Source organism: Engystomops pustulosus, chromosome 1, assembly GCF_040894005.1.
Source record: "Engystomops pustulosus chromosome 1, aEngPut4.maternal, whole genome shotgun sequence".
In the NCBI taxonomy this organism is placed as follows: domain Eukaryota; kingdom Metazoa; phylum Chordata; class Amphibia; order Anura; family Leptodactylidae; genus Engystomops; species Engystomops pustulosus.
Genome location: NC_092411.1, coordinates 249,330,692 through 249,351,994, shown reverse-complemented (window position 1 = coordinate 249,351,994; position 21,303 = coordinate 249,330,692). Strand labels below are relative to the sequence as shown.

Here is a 21,303-nt window from a genome sequence, read left to right as displayed (position 1 = left end):
AAAAAAAAAAAACGTTAAATAATAATGGAGCTTGAATATACTAAATAAAACAGTCTTTACAATGTCAAATGCTTGACTGATGTGTCTCGCTAATTCCTATTATACCAGGCGTGAACATAAAACCTATTATAATTCAGAGCACTTCAATGTATAACAGAATAGAAGTTATTTTTAACAAAGAAGTAGCAATTGAAAAGGACTACAGTCAAAGCCTTGTCCAGGAAATGGCCTTTACTGACCTACATCTGCAGGCACAGCTCACATCTTCGTTATTTTTGGCATGCTAGAAGTTGTTAACCTCTTCTCAGCATGACAGGTTTCCTAGATTTACAAGGATCATTCATTCTTTGGGTTCAGGGAAGCTCAGGGTTTTTTTTTTTTAGGTTTTATAGGAATTATTTTAAATCAGGTCTCATTCGACTAAAAAAACAATACATTCTTATGAATCTGGGCAACGTCAGCTATTTCCGCTAGGTCATGCCGAATTCTTCTACTAGGTCAAACCATTTTACGGATTAACAAAATAGCCTCTTTCTTTAATGATGGGGAATAATTGTAGGAAATGAGTTTTCTTCTCCAGCAGAGATGGCGCTAGGTTCCTTAATATACGCCGATCCACATCTTTGTCTGTAACAATCCTTCACGTAAGAGGAAGACACAACACAGACATAACAGAGGAAAAGGAACCTCGGCTGCAGGTATTTACCATTCATTTCATATTTATCTTACGTGCAAATCTGGTTTCATAACAGGAATTTGTATGTGGCGTCATATAGAGTCAGGAGAAACCAGTGTCAAATATTAAGGTAAATGCTACCAAGTGACCTTATGCTTATGTCACAACCTCCCTCTACCATTCATTCATATGACCTTCATTTAAGGCGAATGACATAAAAAAATTAATCTTTCCATATAGAAATAAAAGTACCTGGATCTAGATGTATTAAAATAGTTATCAAAAATTCTTTCAATAGGGGCCTCCTGACTATATAGCTAGATAGGGGTTTTTTTTGGAAATACTGAATTGCAACATGCCCATTCCTTCCAGTGGCTTATTCCCTCCTCCTTGGGCTTCTTTCACACAAACATATGCTATACCCCAGGCATAGTATATGTTCAACCAAAGAGGTGGAGGGGTGAATGCTCCTCACCCCTCCCCTCTCCATAGGGAAGCATAATGTGAAAGATAGAGAATGCTCTTCATCATTTTTACAGCAAAGACACGGTATGGTGACACATGTGGCGGCCATATGCTAGGCAAGAGATTGCCCAAGGAGGATCTGGTGATAGCCCAACATTCCCGAAGGAATTCTATATTCCTTTAAGGTATAAGACAAACCTGATAACTGTACCAAGTGTGACAAAGGGGCGTTACGATGCAGAAAAAAACGAGTGCACTCCATTTAAGCGCTATTGGCGCCATTAATCTGGCGCTCTGTGCACATTACTTATACAGTGCAGTTTGACTCACTAATGATAAATCTGGGCCTATGTGGTTACACAATTAATTTTACAGTAACAATATACCATTATTTAAATAAGAATAAATTTAATTATTCACTAAAAGACGACAATATCATTAAATTTACTATGTGATGAAAAATTCCAATAGAGTCTCTACTCTTGTACATGTAAAATGTTACACGAGGGTCACTTACCTTCATATAATTGTGCATATTGAGGAAACCCTGCCGCCCGCAACCAATCACATGCTTCCTTTGCCTCTATTTCTGTAAGTGAATGAAACACAGAGACCCCACTGTTAGTGATTTGCAGAGTAACAAGTTCTTCCTATCTTCTCTATGGAAACAGTATTACCATGTAAATTTACTACAAGGAGTACATAGTTTTGTCCATTGTCATTCATGACAGCTCCTCTTTTTAAAAGTGAGGATTACTTTCTTCGACTTCCTCTTGATTGTTAGTTAAATCACATTTAATACATGTGTCTCAGTATTCAAGTTCTTTCAATCTGGTCGACCATCTAATACTTAAAGGTCCTAATGAAATGAGAATTTGGTGCTTCATCTCAAGGATCTGGTTGTCAACTGCTATTGATTAAAACAACTTTTGTAACTAGTTAACATTTTAAAAGCTTTATGTGAAAAAAAAAGTCCTGTATATATATAAAATCCCAAGGCTTAAGCATTGCGAGTGTCAAGTCAGAGCCTTCAGACCCTGTGTGATGACATGAGTCAGGAACTGAAGATAACAGAACCAGGGCATCAAAAATGTTCCATCTACAACAAATGCCTACACTATTTGGAAAAAGAAAATCTTATAATTTTGCATCTGTGCTAGCGATTCATCCATGCTCTCTGGGATCAAGAAAGATAGTCAACTCTAAAACCCAAAGGACACGGCGTGAAGCGCCGGTGGATACATGTTGTATCATTCTGAGGCACTTGGACCTTGTTTGTTGGGATTGGCAGGGGTCAATCCCATAGGTCAAAAACCTATTACCTATTCTATTATATATGTTGTCATTGTATAATAACCAAATTAATAACAATACAGAATAAAAACATCACTGATGACAATCCACAATAGTGGACAACAACCAATAACATCAATTGCATTTTTTTCTTACTAAAAAGCCAACCTAAATAAAGAAAAGAATACGCTGGAGGCCAAAAAGCTAACAAATCTATATCACCATCTTGTTATCTCATTCTCTTTGTTGTGACGAAAGCAAATCCAAAAATCATAACGTTCAAGCATACAAAGCTGGAACACGAAAACAAGGTAGACCTATGTGATTCTGGAGCAAATATCCTACATGGTGATACCCTATTTATGTGACAGACAAGGTTAAACTCAGTGAACTGGAAATGACTTGACATTAACAAATGATGTTTAACCTGTAGTAGACATTTGACCAAAGAACATTTACTAGACATTTACTTAACACAGGTCTACAAATTTGTTACCAACATCCATCTTTTTCAAACAGCTTTCGACCACTGTCTATGAGCGTTATTATTGCCTGTCAAGTGGTCTAGCTGGCTGCGACAGTCTACGGTCACTTCTCCGTCCCCGATTGAATATAAAAATCTGGCTACATAATGATGTGTCTGGATAACCCGGGGCTAGCGATTAGCAACAGCATTGTGACACCTCCTCAAAATAGAAAGGCTGCATACACGCCAAGAAGAAAAGGCCAGGACCCCATTGAAAATCGGATCTTTAGAACTACGTAAAAAACACTCCATTAAGTGAAATGAACACTGAATCTTTCACATTTTGCTTAATCGAGCACACAGGTGGTGAGCAATCAGATTCTCAATGTTTATCCAGCCTTGACTACAACCAGCCGTCTTGATGTGCCAGAACAAAAAGACTTCATTAGACACATCTGACTAGACATTTTTACCACCTACTTGGTTAGGATACTATTGCTCCTCAACACATTTACTTGTGACACTTCATCTATTCCTACAAAATCATGTTGAGGTCATTCCGAAAAACCTTTAACATTTGACCTTGTAATTTTAAGACTTGGAAATTTTTAATAATAGGCAGGTCAAGGCCAGCTAACTTTTCCATAGACTTCTACAAAGGATCCAACCAGGAATGCTGTCACTCATAACCCTCCAGCTCTAATTAGGGAAATGGATTTGGAGAGTGTAGAAAGTGTTGTAGAACAATTCTCATAATCCCGGTGTTGGGTTCTCGGCTCTGTAGCCATAATGATTTACACATTGATCAAGTCATTAGAGGAAAAAATGGTGGAGGAGGGGGTCTCATTGACAGACAAGTATTTACAGAGCTGGACTTCTGCTGTTTACATCTGCCTGAGGTCAGAAATACACATGGAAAATAGCACGTAGGACTTCTATACAGGTCCAGCTATTGACAAGTGGCCTATTCTCATAACTCATGCATCTGAAAAGAGCAGGCTGCAGAATTTAATTTAGACAAGGGCCCTTGGAAAAGCCAGGACAGAGACACGTACAGAAAAGACTCGGTGGATTCCAGCCAACATTTACAAGAGATGAGTTGATACAGGCTCTTTGGTTACAACATCCTAAAATAAAAGGAAATAGCTCACACATTGTCACCAGCTCATATCAGACAACTGAAGCATGAACCCGGCAGAGAATATCCCATAACGAATGAAGAATAAACTATAGATGTAGATAGGCATTCATATTATATGACATGAACGGTATTCGACATATGGTTGACTAGTTCACATGAAGTGATATAGTAGCAACCAAAACTTTAGCTAAGTTAATGTAGAAAGAGAAAAACGGGCTACACAATAACAAAAACTCTGAAAAACACATAATTTGATACAATTTTCAGAAGCTTTAAATGTACTAAAGACAATATGAAAGTTTCCTCTTGCACATCTATGTTCTATATGGTCAAGCCATAACCAGAAACCTTTCTCGAGAACAATCTTTTTGTCCAAAAAGATAAAAAGCATCAGCCAAGCATTTCAAATATATAGAAACAAGGTCAATCCCAACACAACTTATAAACATCCATGGATGTGCTAGAGCAGTGGTTCTCAACCTGTGGGTCGCGACCCCGGCGGGGGTTGAACGACCAAAACACAGGGGTCGCCTAAAGCCATCGGAGCCATGATTCTATTGCATTTTTTGGCACCAATACAATATTTTTGTACATGGTTTGGGGTCACCGCAACATGAAGAAATGTATTGCGGGGTCACAGCATTAGAAGGGGTGAGAACCACTGTGCTAGAGAGTATCAAGCCTTATTGCTAGAAATGGAGTCCTATGCTATACTACTGTATACTTCAGACCCAAAAGTGAGAAAAGCTATTTCACATGCAAATATATAATATGTGTGAAGCAGACTGCATGTCTAAACGTAGACAACAGACTGTATGAATAGTCTATTGAGAATACTGTGTCTAGCCAGAGACTTTAGCATATTGATCACTATTCGCTATCCTCCTTAAAGCATTACAGATTTTAAAGATCTGCTAACCCATTGTGTTAGACCATAAACACTTGACAAATATCCCCATTTTCTGATGTTTACAGCAAACCTGATCGTTCTATTTATTATTTATTTTGGATTCTTCTTCGAGATTTTGGAAAGCACAGCCAATATACCCATTGGTTATTGTAGAAGTCTTCTCTTCTAATAAACCTAGCCTTTTGTCATGAAAAAGAAGGGATGAAAACAATGTTCTGCTAGTGACAAAGAGGAAGGGAACTAGAGACAGGAAGACATCTCACCCATTGTGTAAGTTATCTCACCTGGTATGGCTGGCTCTAAACAAACAAGTCACATGGGATGTCCTTAAAATTGGGTAAATAACCAATATAAATGGTACAATGTTACCCCTAAAACATAGTTTATGTTCAATGTTCAATCTGTTATATATTCAGTGCAAAAGTTCACATCTGTGAGAAGACAACCTCCTTGTTGACTTTGAGAAGACAATTTTGCAATGCAAAAATTCTGGGTGGTCTTCCGCCATCGTATTATAACATCTCATACACGCGTACACTGGCCAGTCAGACACTTTGATCGCGCCACTGGTTGCATAGTCTAATTCGTCTTTTGATAATTTCAGAAACCCAGATAAGATCTTATTGTTTGCTAGGAATTCTGGAAGATGCAGCATATAACATGCACCAGGAAATCTCTCCTGTACTGTTGTATTGTAATACGCATGCAACAGGCACAGGAGGGGGAAGGAAACAGGAAATTTTTATTGGAAGCAGCCTTATTTGTTAGATGGGTTCACAAAGCTAGGGTTTGCTCGTCTAAATGAAGTTTCGCAGATCTCCTTTGTGTACAGAGCTGGGAACTATTAGGCTATATTAACACACTTCCTGGGACTTTAGGACAACATCCTCCACACTACTGACAATTTTCAAAACAAAGAACTTAAAACTGATCACTTACATTTCTTAATACAAAAATAATGCAAAAAATATGTAAAAATATATTTCCAACTCGAATTATCCAGTTGATGTCAATGTGATCCTCTGTTTTGGACAAGAAAAGAACTTAAAAATAAGCTGCTCATGAATATTAGGCCAAGAAATCTAGAGATCCCAGATAAGAGACTACTAAGAACTTAAAATATTTCAAAAAGTATATATCGTTTCACAGCTAAGTCCCAATCTGACCCAAAATGTTATTTCCAGATTGACTGCATCAACTTGATTTTACCAAACATGTGCAAGTATTTCGATTTTTACAATTTTAGAGGGATTATTACATTTTTACAAAAAGGTTTTGGATCATTAATCAGATCAGCAGTTTTTATTTTGTACTTTTTATTAAAATATATAGTTTAAAGGAGAGAAAAAAAAACCAAAATACTAAAAAGTGCATCTAAAAAATCTATTGACTATCTAAGTGTTACTAAGAAGCAAACAGATGGCCCTGAAACCTGGAACTCAGACGTCCTCCTGGCCATCCTGGCTCCTAAGAACAGCAGGGTAAGATTTGCTTATCAGCACTCCCGCTTCTTTTAGGGATCCTAGCCCTGCCAGATGCTTTGAGTCTGTACAGATCCACTTCTGTTTTTTATCAGCCAATCTTAGGGGGTGTCATCACCATAAAACATGGTAAATCCTCAACAGTAAGAATAAACTTCTACTAGAACTGAAGTCTTGATTTAACAAATTTTTGGGGGAGTCAAATAAATTTTGACATTTGTAATTGAAGGATTTAAGCAACTAGGGTGGTTGTGTATCTGCATTATCTACTATATGTTGAGCTTTAACTTTTCAACTACAAGTTCTTCATAATATTAGTAGTAGGCAATAATGACAGAGTCATATCACAGTTTGAATAGTTAATTTTTGTACATTTTTATAGACAAGTACTTGGTTGTCAACTCTTCGTGACCTACTAAAAGGTAACCCAGGCTCTAGATATACAGTTCTGCTTTTGCAAGCCTCATATTGCTGATTATTTTATCCGACATGCTGGAAAAGCCAGTGTTTTCTTCTGCCATTTCCTCTCCGCTTCCTTCTTCTCCTTTGTACTTGAGCATACTTATGATGAGATTAGAGAATTCAATAAAGAGGCTTTTGTAAGCCTCGGAGAGTCAGATGTACAGAGCCAGCTCCTCGAAGAGGAAGGCGCACTCTAATAACACAATCCCTAGAAGGAGATGGCATGCCAGCCCTTTCACAGAAACGTGATGACAGTTGAAGAATTACTTCATTTGCATCAGTGACTGCGGCTTTGTACCTCGGGTTGACATTCTCAAAAGCTACACAGGCATTTAGAGCCTCCTAGCAAGACTGTACGTGTACAGTTCAAAGTGTACACAAAGTAGTACTACATACCAACAAGTGTTTAGGAAGCTCACATACCACTGCAATACAGCAAACTTATCAGACATCAATGGCTTCTCACCTAGGAACTACTTTCCAGAAGCTCCAGGGCTTTCCACGACAGCCCAAAAAAGTAGAAAAAAAAAATCACATACCGTCTGTACATAAAAGTTAGATATTTTTGGGTAGCTTTTTCAGTAGGCCTTACAAATTGAAAAAGGCTAAAAATGGATTAGCTTAGACTTCTTAAATTTTTTTGGAAACATGAGATATTCTTAGGAAATATTTAAAAAAAAAGTGGAAAACCCGTTCCACGATAAGCACATAGGTGTTGATTACTTAAGAGTCCAACGTGTATTTGCTTCTCATATAGTGCTAGTGGCCATATCTACATTTGCTAATAGCTTTTTAGCACCATGATAAGATTAACTAATTATTCCCAACAGTTTGGAATCATACAAATGTTCCCAAGAAACAATAAGGGGCTTTATCTTTTATCTTGTAAGAAAAGCCAATGACAGCAGTTTAGAGCCTACTCCACCCTGAAGTAAAGTCATCACAATCCAAACCAATACAGTAGACCCCCATTTGTGGATTGGGCTAAAGAGTCATTTGCATACAAAATGCTAGTTTATTCAATGCAAATGGAATAACTGGTCCAAATAGATAGAGATAATAAAATATACACCATGTGTATAAAAATAGTAATGCATAAGCAATATTTAAGAGATATTTATATAAAGGAATAATATAAGTTGTATTCCTAAAAGGGACTGTAACATAAAAACTACATAAACGGGCCATAAAGGGGATAACTACTCGAGGCAGAAAATAGATGTAGGAAGGATACGGCCCACTCATTATAGGTCCCTATAAAAAGTCATTTGATGGTCTCAGGAGACAACACATTTTGGGATTTAGGGGTCTCTTTGTCAATTATAGTTAGAAACTTGTGTTGAAAGTCCTGTGAGTAAACAGAAGAGACCCCATCGATCATTTCCCATGGCCACCAGATCTTTCCAAAGACTGTTTATACACAGGACCATTCACACACGTCTACTTAAGGTATCCAGAGCTGGGACCTCCCTGGATAAGTTGTGATGAGAAAACCTGGAAGAAAGTTTCTTATTTCTCTGCAGCGCCATCGTAGGACAAAATGCAGCATTACAGGTTGTCCTTTGAAACCAATAGGTGGCCTATGTAAGCAAAGGTAAGTTTGGATTTCCCAGACTACTAAGAATAAGGGACATCATAGCAAGTAAAATATAACAAAAACTAAAATATGAATAGCCTATCCTTAGGACAGGTCATCGTTATCAGATTAGTGGTGGTCTGACATGGAAGACCCCCATCGGTCAGCTGCCAGGAACACCAGATCTGCATAGTGTATGTAGCCATTAGTATTTCATGTACAATGTACAGATCAATTCTAATATTGCCAACTTATACTAAATAATAGGCCATCAATATTTACTCTTGGAAACCCCATTAAACATTTTTTTTTAACTAAAGGTCTAAGTTTTAAATGATTAATTTGACTTTAAGAAGCTGAAAGTATAAGAGCTGGTGTTATCAATGGGGTCATTCATCATAAAGTAATGTCTGCGTATTGGTGACAGCAGGAAGCCATTGGAGGGTAACACAGATATCAGTGTTTTCAATAAGTGTCAAAGAGGAAAAAGCTAAATAAATAAACAGGGCCATTCATGCAGTGTCCCAGCCACATGTCCGGGTCCTCCCATTCATTTTCTAATGGCCTCAGCCCCTTCTCCCCCCAGTCACAGTCCTGGTCACCCCTGGAGGGGAGTAACTGCATAGACTGAGAGGAGCCAGGTGCTGGGGCATACATGATTCCTAGTGTTCTGCATTCCATAAAGGACCATCTTGAAATAATGCACTTGATATCAGATCACAGATTAAAGAGTGGTCTAGATGGAGTGACATGGTTCTAGAGAATTCAGGATTTAAAATCAGAAATGAGCAATATATCTGTATATAGTTCTGATCTCACTATTGTGGTCCCAAACTATCCTATGGCACAATGTAACAAGGTAATCTATTCCAATCCCTCTTAATCAATGTACAAAGAAGGAGCCGAAAAATTACAGCATCATTATATCCGTAGACACTTGGCATGGCATGCACATATTCTATATGAAGAGTTGGATTTGTGCCAGTGTCATATACATGTGGCATAAACTTTATATCAAGTGAGGGGATTCAACCACACAAAAACATTGGAGGCCTGGTTCAACCAAAATTGGCTGGTCTACCTGATATTCATCTAAGAACCAGTATTATATAGTGATTATTACAAAATATTAAACCACCCAAAAAATTGGAGTCTGCTCCTATATCAATACTTCCAGTGATAGTTATAAAATTTGGCAAGATTTTAACATGTTGGATAATGACAAAACAACTATAGACATTGGTGAGCCATGGAGTTCTCAGAGCTTCGAGCTAGCATTCATGATTTATCTGTCATTGTGACATTGTGCTATATAGAATTTTTGTTGTGGGTGGTTAAAGAAGTCAGAAGTATCTCTTTTGCCTTCTCAGATAGTCCAGGGAAAATCTCACAGTCTTAAAATTCTTCCATATTCGTCAAACATAATAAACAATAAGAAAGACAATCCTGACATCTTGTGCACCACACACGTGGTTATTTACACTACACCCCAGCGCCCTGCCCGTCAATGTTTAAGAACATGGAAAGGTTAATGTTGTGACCATGGACATTGTTTTTTTTTTCCAGGACAATCTGCCAACAGTCTTATCTCTTAGGTTTAAGGCACACGTAAAAATTTGCCTGCATATTAGTTGATGAGACAAGTCTGTTTGTTTTTCTACTCTTACCATATAAGTGACAAGCCCTTTTGGCCAATCTGGTAGACAATTACGTAGAGTAGATGCAGGATAGCTGTCCATCATGTTTATGGCCAGGAGGTCATCACGGAGAACGAGTGAACAGTATTTGGTCAGAGCCCTCACTGGAACAGTCTGTAGGCCATAGCGTTATGTTCATTTCACTGTATCAGTCTGTAGGCCATAGCGTTATGTTCATTTCACTGTATCAGTCTATAAGCCATAGCAATTTATTTATTTTAAGATGAACTCAATCACAAAATTATCTTAACATTTCACATTGTGCTTGTAAAAGCAAACAGAAAAAATGCTATTGTTAACTTTGGAGGAATGCCTTAAGACCTAGGTTTGCCCTGTCAATAAACCCAGTGGCCTACCTTTATTAGTAGTGAGGCAAACTGCACGGGCTTCATAAATCTGGCGCACACTGCGGGCGCCCAAAAGGTTTTTTCTGCTGCGCTCAGTCTAATGAGCACGCACCACAATTATGTGGGACTTCTAACACAAGTGTGGCGGCCGGTTTAAATTCGCACCAAAACTCCCTTTTAAGTGCACAGCATTGTGTGGTGATGTACATAGTGCAGCCGCGGCACAATACTGGTCGATACGCTACGTATTTATGTGCAATCTACGTCAGGATTCTGGCATAGATAGCTTAATAAATGTTGGGCAGAGTATATAGCAAATAACAAAGACACTTGCCAATGCACAATGAAGTTGACCTCAACCAGATTCACCAGATTTTTCTTGATATTGGGACACAGATTGGTCAGATATCTATAGTATATAGGGGTGAAAAATCAAGTTTGCTCCTATCCAAAGGAAATGGTAAAGCTTGCTGATTGTGGGGGTCCCTGTGGTGTGACCGCCATGGATCACAAGAACAGGGGTCTGTTGTACCCTCAAATGAACAAAGTGGCTGGTTGCACATATGTCCTGCTGCTGTATCCATCTCTTTTGCACTGAAGGAGATAGCTGAGCCTCATACTTTGCTTATCTCTGTTAGTTCAATAGACAGAGAATGTCATCCATTTGGGGTACAAAGGACTCCTCTTCTCTTGAACCGTAGGGATCTGACCACTGGGAACCGTACAATCAGCAAGCTTTCCCCTGTAATCTGGATAGAGAATAACTTTGTGACTTGACAACCCCTTTAATTTCATGAAAATGGACTCATTTGTTTGACACATTGCCAACATTTTTTTTATAAATTAATAATATCAAGGAAGTACAACAGCTTATGTAGATGTTAAATTACATAGAAGCTCTAATGACGAGGAGATGGGGAGTCCTTAAGAATGAAGCAGTGCGACAGTACAGTAAAGAGATCTCACACACTAGTGCACCACAGTGCTCCAAGTCCAGCTGCACCCAGGGAATATGAATACATTTTTCACAGTGCTGCTTCTACTATCAATACACTCAGAAAGATATAGTCACACAGATCTCCATAGCCAGTACCTAACACAGTCCGCAGCTTTTTATGGTCCCTTAAAGGTTATATACAAATACAGTCATCACTGATGCTGGAATTTATTTTCTTGTTGCTTACACAATATGTAGTATAAAACACTTTACATATTACTGTGAATTCCCAATACGGTCTTTCATACAAGCAAAGGAAGAGGAAACATCTGAAGGTATTATTATGTTTAGAATGCTTTTTTGTCATATACATTGCACGTCAGGGTGGGTCTGGCATTGTCTGGAGCCTCTAGGAGTCCAAAGGCATTGCCTCATTTCCTCCTTCCTGTCACTAGGGAGGACAGAAGTACAAGACCCCATGTTTACCATTGCTGATCATCCTGTTCAAAGCAGCATCCTAGTTTCCAAGCCAAAATAGACACCACCCAGAAACTGCATGCCGCCAGTCACAATAGTAAATGGACATTTAATATCAGGAATTTGCTCAAAATAACGTCACATTCTGAGACAGAACGGCAATCTCAGTGCAGACAATTCATAATGGACATTGGATATACACGGAGTCCCTATGGGATCATAGGCAATAGACATGTCGCCATAGGATGAGCCAAATATTTTACAGCATCTGAATACAAAATTTACCATAAAGACAATAACCTGGGGGGCTCTTCTGGAGCCTCAATTGTATACAAAAGCAGGTAGAGATTTGTAAAACTACCCCTTGCATTCATTTAAAGGGGTCTACCGAGTTTCATTGTTTTCTCCTATCTATAGGATAGGGGGATAACAATCAGATGGATGGGGGGGGGGGGGATCTGACTGCTGGTTCTCCATGATCACAGGGGTTCTGTTCTCATTAATGGTCATGAACACATCTTGAAGCTTTCTTCAATTCTATGGGAACCCTTAAAAATGTATTGATTAGATAAGGGAGCAGAGCTTTGAGTGTCATTGTGCTTTATATCCATCTCATGGATCATGGGTCATCTCTCATATCTGATCTCATCTCTCTTTTTCTATGTGTCAGATACTAGTAGAATGTTCAGAAGCTAAATAAAAATGTAGATAAACCCTGTACCCTGATAATTTAAGCACACAGCATCTCATAGCACAGAGGGATCATGAAGTGTCTGCTTAGAGAGTCCCTGCCCAGATTCTGGAATATTACACTGACCATCACTGAGTGATAGGAGATTAAACAGCAATAAAACTGATTCAAATTGTAAAGTGAGGGATTAAAAATTATCTCTATTGTATTAACATCCCTGGGGGAATTAAAATTAGAGAACTTTCTTCATGGGAAAACTTTAGGTACAAGCACAAATAAATAATGTCAATACATCTTCTTATTCATGTGTACAATGGTGTGTAGCTACTTCCCACTGGACAATAAAGAGGGAAAATATGGTGCCAGGTAAATGACAATGGGTAAATCTGCACTTCTCATGTAAATGACTTAGATTCTGAACTAAAATTGCACGTTTATTGGATAGTTGGGTGGTGTACCTGTCAGCCAAATCTGCTGCTCTGCTGACAATTATATGGGCATGAAACTGTAAACCCATCATAATGAAATTTATTCAAAGTAGAAAAAAAACGTTACATGTTTATCCTACTATAACACTTTATATTACAACAGCGCCTCTAGTGGCCATATTGAGATAAGAACCATTTTCATTAAGGATATTTTGGCAGTAAAACATACACTACAATGTGAATCCCAAGTTCCATAAACTCTTCTAAAACTGGTGATAAAAGTTCATTTTCTAACAAGTGTCCCATTTCCAAATAAAGGAATGTTTCGGAGATGTAAACACATCTGCTAAACCTTTTCCACACATTCTTTTCATGGTAGATCTTCCAGGGAAATCTATGCAGACAGTGGTCAGGTGACGTGAAAGGGTCTGCCACCATCTGCTATGATGGGAAAGACAGCATGGCAGAACTAAGATGGTAGGTTAAAGACATCACCTAACACCAATTAGCCACGCTGCAGTCCAGCAATAGCCTGTGGGCCAGATGGATGCTGAATTATATCACCCTTCCCGGGCTGCTGACAGATTTATACTCTGAGGTTGTTCTACAATCTGTTACGGTATTATTTTTCAGATGAAGCACACAGAAATGATCTGACATGCTGCACTTCACTCTCTGCTGTGAATAGGAGGCTTAGCAAGTAAAATGACCACAAGAAACACGCAAAAACCACCCCAAGGGGGATCAATCTGTGTACAGCTTAGCAAATTAGCTGCCACCCTTTGAAAAGTTTTCAGTTTGTTTTCAGTATAAATAACTTTTTGAGAAATAAATGAACCAAGAACTTAGTATGTGGTCTCCTACCTTTAAGACCAAGGCAACTTAGCCTGAAAGACAGACCTCAAAAACACACAACACACAACTAGTCACATGTCCAAAACAGACTATGACGTCCAAGGAGGCCATATGTACTAAATAGATGCGGGATGAATAACCACTGAACAATGGATCATTTGGAGAACCATTGTCTAGTAGACACAGAAATACACATTCTGCTCATTATTGTCTCTTACAGTTACACAGCTACACATTTTCAATGACACTGGTGAAGGATAAACAATCACTCTCGGAATGTTCTAGGAATGTTCTTTCAAGGATAGAACCTCTTTTTCGTTGAGAGAAGATAGTTTTCAGACTACTGAAGATAAAATGTTGGGTACAGCATTTTTTTGTAAATAATGATATTGTGGAGTGGTTTAAAGATGAGAGTTGGTTGTTAAGTTTCACCTTTGACTTTGTGTTATAACCCAACTAAAAGTATCAATAGGAACAGCAAACAAGAAAAAACTCTAATTCTAATTTAGTCAAAACTGATCATTTGAGCCCAAAAGATTTTTTGCTATAAGTAATAAGTTATAATTTTAACTAAAATATGTTGCCATCTTTAAACTTTTTATCAGTCGCTAGTCCTTGACTGTGCAGCCTGTCATTCCTACTACAATTTTTTCCATTAAACCAGACAGCCAGTGAAAGTTTGTCATCCTTCGCCTGCTGGTGTTGAACATTTGTGGCCAATATGGACTCAATTGTCTACAGCTGAGTCAGCAAGATCATCCTTCACCAGACAAATGTTTGTCCAACTAGCCACCTAATGTCCAACCATCTGATGTGTAAGAAAACTTTTTTTTCCAAGTAGTTTCCAAAAGTTATTTAAATTTACACAAATGTCCAATGATTCACAGTTTGACATGTCATTCAGATTTGGAAAGATGGAAGCATCTAGCATCTGCAATGGAGGCTTAGAGACCCAAAAACGTAGTTACATCTCTTTATGATTCATCAGTATAATTGATAGCTATGATAACCTATAAGTGTTTTCTTCTCTATAAAGTACAAGGAACTCATCATCAAATTTCAAGACATTTAAGCCTTTAGTTTTAGTAATAACAAAGTCCTCCTAATCTCCATGAGGATTGTACGTGTTACACATCAGATTGCACCCCTAGCACCTCATGAAGTATGTGAGACCTTATGTATACACAGAGAGCCCTGTGCTAGCCCTACATATTTTAGCACCAGCAGACCCATATGTTTTACTTGGAGGCAGGCAAACAAGCATGGCAACTTGACGACACAAGGAAAATTTGTTTTCTATTTGCCCAAGATATATATGGGTTTTTTACTACCAGCAGGAGGTGTTGCTTTTAGGGAAGGATCAAAAGGCAAACCTATGACATCATGGGCACCACAAAACAGGAGGGGGTCATTTGCTTTCTAAAAGGCTGCAGACTAATTAGTGAAAACTTCAAAGAAATCATTTCTCAAGTCTCTGACTTTAAATAATAGACATTCACAGAAATGTGCAAAAGTCCTTACAAACACTTAAATTATGCATTTGTTATAAGAGAGCACACTTACTTCACGTACATGCTAAACCCGAAAAGACGTCTTAATTTAGCTGGAAACCAGGGAAAATTTCAGTCTCAACTCTACAGAAAAAGCCCTTCACTACTCATATCACAATCTTATCACGACATGAAGTACAATAAAGTTAATTTCTTATTGGAAATATTAATAGAACAGGTTTGCAAAAGTAACTTAATATATATAATTATGTAACTATAATATACAAATGGCATATTATGAGACATCTATGACAGTTCTTACAGGTTCAGTACATTGAACCTACTTGTCATGGATTGTGGGATACTTTGTGGAGTTTGCAGAATGAAAAATATAGTAACGTTAAGAAATCTAAAGAAGTTAGAATATATTAATATGTTTTTGACAATTATTATGATTAAAAAACACACACACACACACATATATATATATATATATATATATATATATATATATTTTCACACAGATTATGAATTATATAATTTGACCACATCATAGATGAAACAATTAAGCAGTAATATTGGGCATCAATTGCTAATAACCTGCTAATCTGTACACACACATACAATACTATATATGTGCAAATTTTATAATGTTAACAATGGAAATACACACACATATATATATATATATATATATATATATATATATATATATATATATATATATATATATATATATAAGAAAATTAACTAAATCAATCACGAATTCATTCTAGATATATGTTTCCATTAATAATCCGTTTGTAACTTGGAACTTGTAGTTTATAATTTTGTTACAACTTTCCATTAATTGAATAAACATGAAATATTCCCCATTTCCCTGCAGGGATTAGTAGTAATGTCTTATTACATGCCAGGGGCTGGGGCTTTGCCCACTTGGAGTAGTACGTGCAGCATCCAGGGCTCCCTCTGGGGCCACACAATCCCCTCACCCCCCCAGCAGTCTTCCCATCACTTAGATCACAGAAAATAATTAAAAAGCGGCGGAAGGTCCCCTGGCCTCCTGTATAGTCTGGGGTAGGGCTATATACCTGCAGCTCCAGCTTCCAGCAGCTTTCTTAATGAAGTGCCTCAGGGAGCTCAATCCACACAGTGATTCCCACGCTGGGAGCTGGAAGTGTGCAGGCACATGGGATACAATGTAACAGAATAATAATAATAATATGCAATCTTACGTGTGAGGATCATTATGTCCAGCTTCTCTTTACACATCAGGGAATCCAGTGCTGGCACCTACAAAGCTCCAGTATAGATCTCCCAGGCTGAGGATGTCACAGTCATTGCAGATCAATACGAACAGGGAAGAATTTGCTCCATAAAGTTAAAAAAAAAAATAAACAAAACAAAACGTATCCAAACTTTTGGAAGAAGCCAGAGATTAGAATAGGGGTGTAATCCAGAGGGTGTCCCCAGCACACAGAGAAGCCATGGTGAAGTGGTGAGCTGGTCTCCTCTGAAGGATCCAAGGCAATAACCCATAGAGCTCCTCACACATACTGCAGGAGGCTCAGCTCCAGCCCCTCACAGCAGTCCCAGGCCCTCCCCTGCCAGCAGGATGAATGTGTCACCATACAGACAGCGCCACCTACAGGCCACTATACTGCACTGCTCCATTCATATTCAGCACAGAGCCACAGGTTGTCTTTCCTGCCCAGAACTAGCTCAAACGTGGCTGATCTGCATTGTAAGGTTTGTAAAGCTGTGGAGAAGACCTGGACATGGTTAATATATAAGACACCATTTGTACAGAATGTGTTATATCAATGTGAATGCATGGTGCCATCATTTCCAGGTATTATAATGCCTTATAGCTAACACAAAGTACCCCTAAGGTACCTGCACAAGTATATTACACAGAGTATAGTCATAACATATGGGGTCTTACAGTCCTGTTATGGAATAGCATTTCATGGCAGGCTCATACAATGAACAATTCTTTCCAGTATCTGTGACTATTCTATTGTTATTTGTTTATAGAATATTTAACTGTATATAATAATGGATAAATAAAGCAATTTACCAGCAAATCTACCAGATTTTTTGCACCAGTCTCTTTTATTTAATACGTTTTTTTTCACCATATATTTTTTGCAAGAAAAAGTCAATCGTGGAGTCTACACAGAACCAAAGTAAATCCTTCCACTACTCCTTATCTCTGTGTAGTCTCTGCTCCTGCAATAAACCGATGCAATAAAATCTGAGTAGTGACCTGGCCCTTTGAAACAGGCATCAGTATCAGATTAGTGGGGATCAGCGCCTGACACCTCTACCAGTCATCTCTAGTCTAGTGTTACTGTAAGTCCACTTATCCACTATTATTTACCAGATGCGGTGTATATTTTATATTGGCGTATGCATCCGGTTCCATTCACTTGAATGAGACTTAGCTGCAATACTAGGCACAACCACTACAAATAGAGGGCATAGTTTGATGTCTGACTTGCTTTATATATATTTTTTTCTATTATATCTTATTACAGATTCTACAGATGAGTTATTTTTCTATCATAGGGTATCTGTAGTTTATTGCTGGGGTTGGCATCATCCAGCCCTTGAACTGAACTGCAGTTTGGTGCTTTAGAATTTGTAAAGACAGAGCTGGAAGCAGTTGGCAGTTCCCTTTAGTGAATAGAGGGTGTAACTATTTTGTAACTTTACATAAGAGCGGTGGCTGCAGTGATTCCACATAGCCACTACAGGGACGCTGTGTCTGGCTCCATTATGTCTCTTTATGGGGCATTGAAAAGCTTATTCAGTGGGCTGGGTGCTTACCCCCCACAATGAACTATTTTGAAAAAGGGCCATCAATAATAATTCCTGGGAAACCACCGAGACCATATACAAATTTAAAGGGGTTGACTGTTTTGTACAATCCCTTTTTATGGAAAGTATCTCAGGCTTCAGACACATGGGTAAGGGTTGCACTGTGTTTTAAAGGGGTAGTCCCAAGTTTTGAAGTCCACACTCCGTTCAATAATATAGGAGGGAGCACGGCTCTTGACTATTCTCATACTCACTTAGACAGTAAATGGGAGAATGTGCTCAGCAATTTCCAATACTCCTATACTATATAATGGGGCAGCAGGATTCATACTCGTTGCTCCACCCATTAGTGGAAACACTACCTGGAGTGCTGCGGGTTCCAGCAGTTGAAACCTGAATGGATTGGCTTATTATTCCCTATCCTGTGGATAAGGAATAACTGAAAAACTTGGGGCAACTCATTCAAAACCTGCAACATGTTGATATGAACATTGTTGTAAATTGTCGTAAAAACCTGTATTTCACCCCAAAAAAACGCTGTAGTTCTATGAGAGGAGAAGGAAACAATCTGAGAACTTTACATCTGTTAATAACTATGTCATTGCCTAATAGATCCTTAAAGGTACAAACCAAATCATCTGAACAAAACGTATATATACATGAGATAGTGATCATTTCTATGTCGTTCTTTACTCTAGATTTGGCTTCTGTGATAAGAATGTGAGTACATTTGACTATAGAAATGGAAAGTAACTTCCGCATTTGAGTCTAAAACAGTTGGTTTTCACTGGAGACATATTTAAGGAGCAGCCATTCCATTCAAAGTATAATAAAGGCAAATACACATGTAACAGAGAAATGCAGATGTGGTGTGAAACCTCAAGGGCATACAACACTAATCCCAGTGTCCCTAACACCAGCCCCACCCCTGTAAGACATGACCCTTAATAATTAGTGCCTACACTACAAACCACAATGCCCCAGCACTAGTCCCAATGTATCATATGATTAGTCACAGTGTCCATAGTGGCAGCCATAGTGTCCTTAGTCATCCACAGCACACCCTGACTACTTTTACATACTGGGTTTTTTTGCAGGAAAATCTGAGACTGATGTTATAAAACACTGGTAAGCACTGGTGTCAAACACAAGGTCCTTGTGTTATCCGGCCCGTCTTCCTGCTGCTTGGCTGCTCTGTCCACTAGAGCAGTATAGGGGAAGGAAGATGGCCACATCTATACTCACTCAATACTTACCTTTCTCTGCATCCTCTGTGCAGCGTCTGTACAGAGCTCTGAAGCGGTAGACATGGTCTTATCATCACGTTGTGATTGCTGGCTTCAGACCTGCCTACAGATGCTGTGAGGGGAGAAGAGAAGAAGAATGCTGCTGCTTTGGAGAGCCTGGAAAGGTGAGTAGATGTTCATTCCCTACAGCGGGGGCTGCAGGGTGTTGCAGGGACACTGCGACTACTGACTACCCAGTGGTGGCACTGTGTCTACTGGCTACCGTGTGGGGGCATTGTGACTACTGACTACCAGGTAGTGGCGCTGTGACTACTGGCTACCATGTGGGGGCACTGTGACTATAGGGTACCGCGTGGGCACTGTGCCTCATGGCTACCGTGTGGGGGCACTGCGACTATAGGCTACCATGTGGGCACTGTGACTACTAGCTACCATGTGGGGGAACTGTGACTACTGGCTACCATGTGGGGGCAATGTGACTACAGGCTACTGTGTGGTGGCACAGTGACTTCAGGCTACCATGAGGTGGTGCATTGTTTACAGGCTTGCTTTTGGGGGTACTATGACTATAGACTACCCTGTGGTGGCACTGTGACTGCAGGCTACCATATGAGGGCACTGTAACTCCTTGCTATCGTGTGGGGGCACTGTGACTACTGGCTACCTTGTAGGGACACTGTGACAACTGGCTACCATGTGGGGGCACTGTCACTACTGGCTACCTTGTGGGGGCACTGTGACAACTGGCTACCTTGTGTGGACACTGTGACAACTGGCTACCATGTGAGGGCACTGTCACTACTGTAGTGGCACATGCTGGTTATTTAACAATATTTCAGCTGTATAAGTGTAACTACTTAGCAGCTTGAGTAGATACATTTCTGCAGTAATAAAATGACATTTGGCCCTTTTAGGACAACTGCAAGCCTGATGTGGCGCCTGTTAAAAATGAGTTTAACACTCTTACTTTAAACATATGATTTCAAGAGACTTTGACTTGGTATTCCATGTTTTTGGAATCGTAAATTCCCATTCTGTTTACAATAGCAGAATTACAGAATCTGTAATGTTACTGGTAAATCTTTCAGTGCTGCTGATTAAATTACATTTTTTTCACTAAAGTGAGGAAATTCCTCAGTAAATTTAGAAAGACCCTTATTGTCCGTTTAATTGCTGCTCTGTGCACATGACCAGACCATAACATATCTATAGACTGAAGGAAGTTTCATGGCTGGTTGTGGGACATGTGACGCTGACGTTCTCGCCACTGGTCATCTCTTTTGTTACAGCCTATTAAGAACAGAGACTACATCCACTGATCATATGGCTTCTCCACATAACTTAGGAAGGGTGAATAGGTCATAGGCATACTGCCAAACTAGAAGTTCATCAGATATGTGATGTGTAGAGCATTATCAGCAGTAATCCCCTAGTGATACATATTGTATTACATCACATAACACATTTATGGATAGTTATAGATATCTATAAAACGAAGTGCCTGCCGTACTGTAACATGGCGGGTACACGTCAGCGCCCGGGAGAGGAGGAGGGAGTGAGTGCTGCTTACCCCCTCCCCTCTCCATAGCGATATATGGTGCATGGCACCGTATTACGGGAAAAGATAGGACATGTCCTATCTTTCTCCCGGCTATGAAATGGTATGGTGCCGCACGTGCTCCTGTGGGGGACCTATATATGGCATATATACATTGACCGTATATACGTATATTCCTCCGTTCCTTAAAATTGTAAAAAAGTAAAGAACAGAGGTTTTATATATATATATATATATATATATATATATATATATATATATATATATATATAATTTACAGCAA

General features: G+C 38.9%; 1 protein-coding gene across 4 annotated transcripts in view; it reads right to left on the bottom strand.

The window, feature by feature from the left end:
- The window catches only part of DLC1 (DLC1 Rho GTPase activating protein), a 267,434-nt gene that overhangs the window by 20,598 nt on the left and 225,533 nt on the right, over positions 1-21,303 (bottom strand). For 3 of the 4 annotated variants that reach the window (XM_072123882.1, XM_072123889.1, XM_072123897.1), the window contains one exon: positions 1,659-1,730. In XM_072123882.1, coding sequence (XP_071979983.1) covers positions 1,659-1,730 — 72 coding nt within the window. Of the gene's footprint in view, positions 1-1,658; positions 1,731-16,627; positions 16,951-21,303 lie in introns of those variants that run through there. The other variant, XM_072123905.1, reaches the window with a different exon arrangement.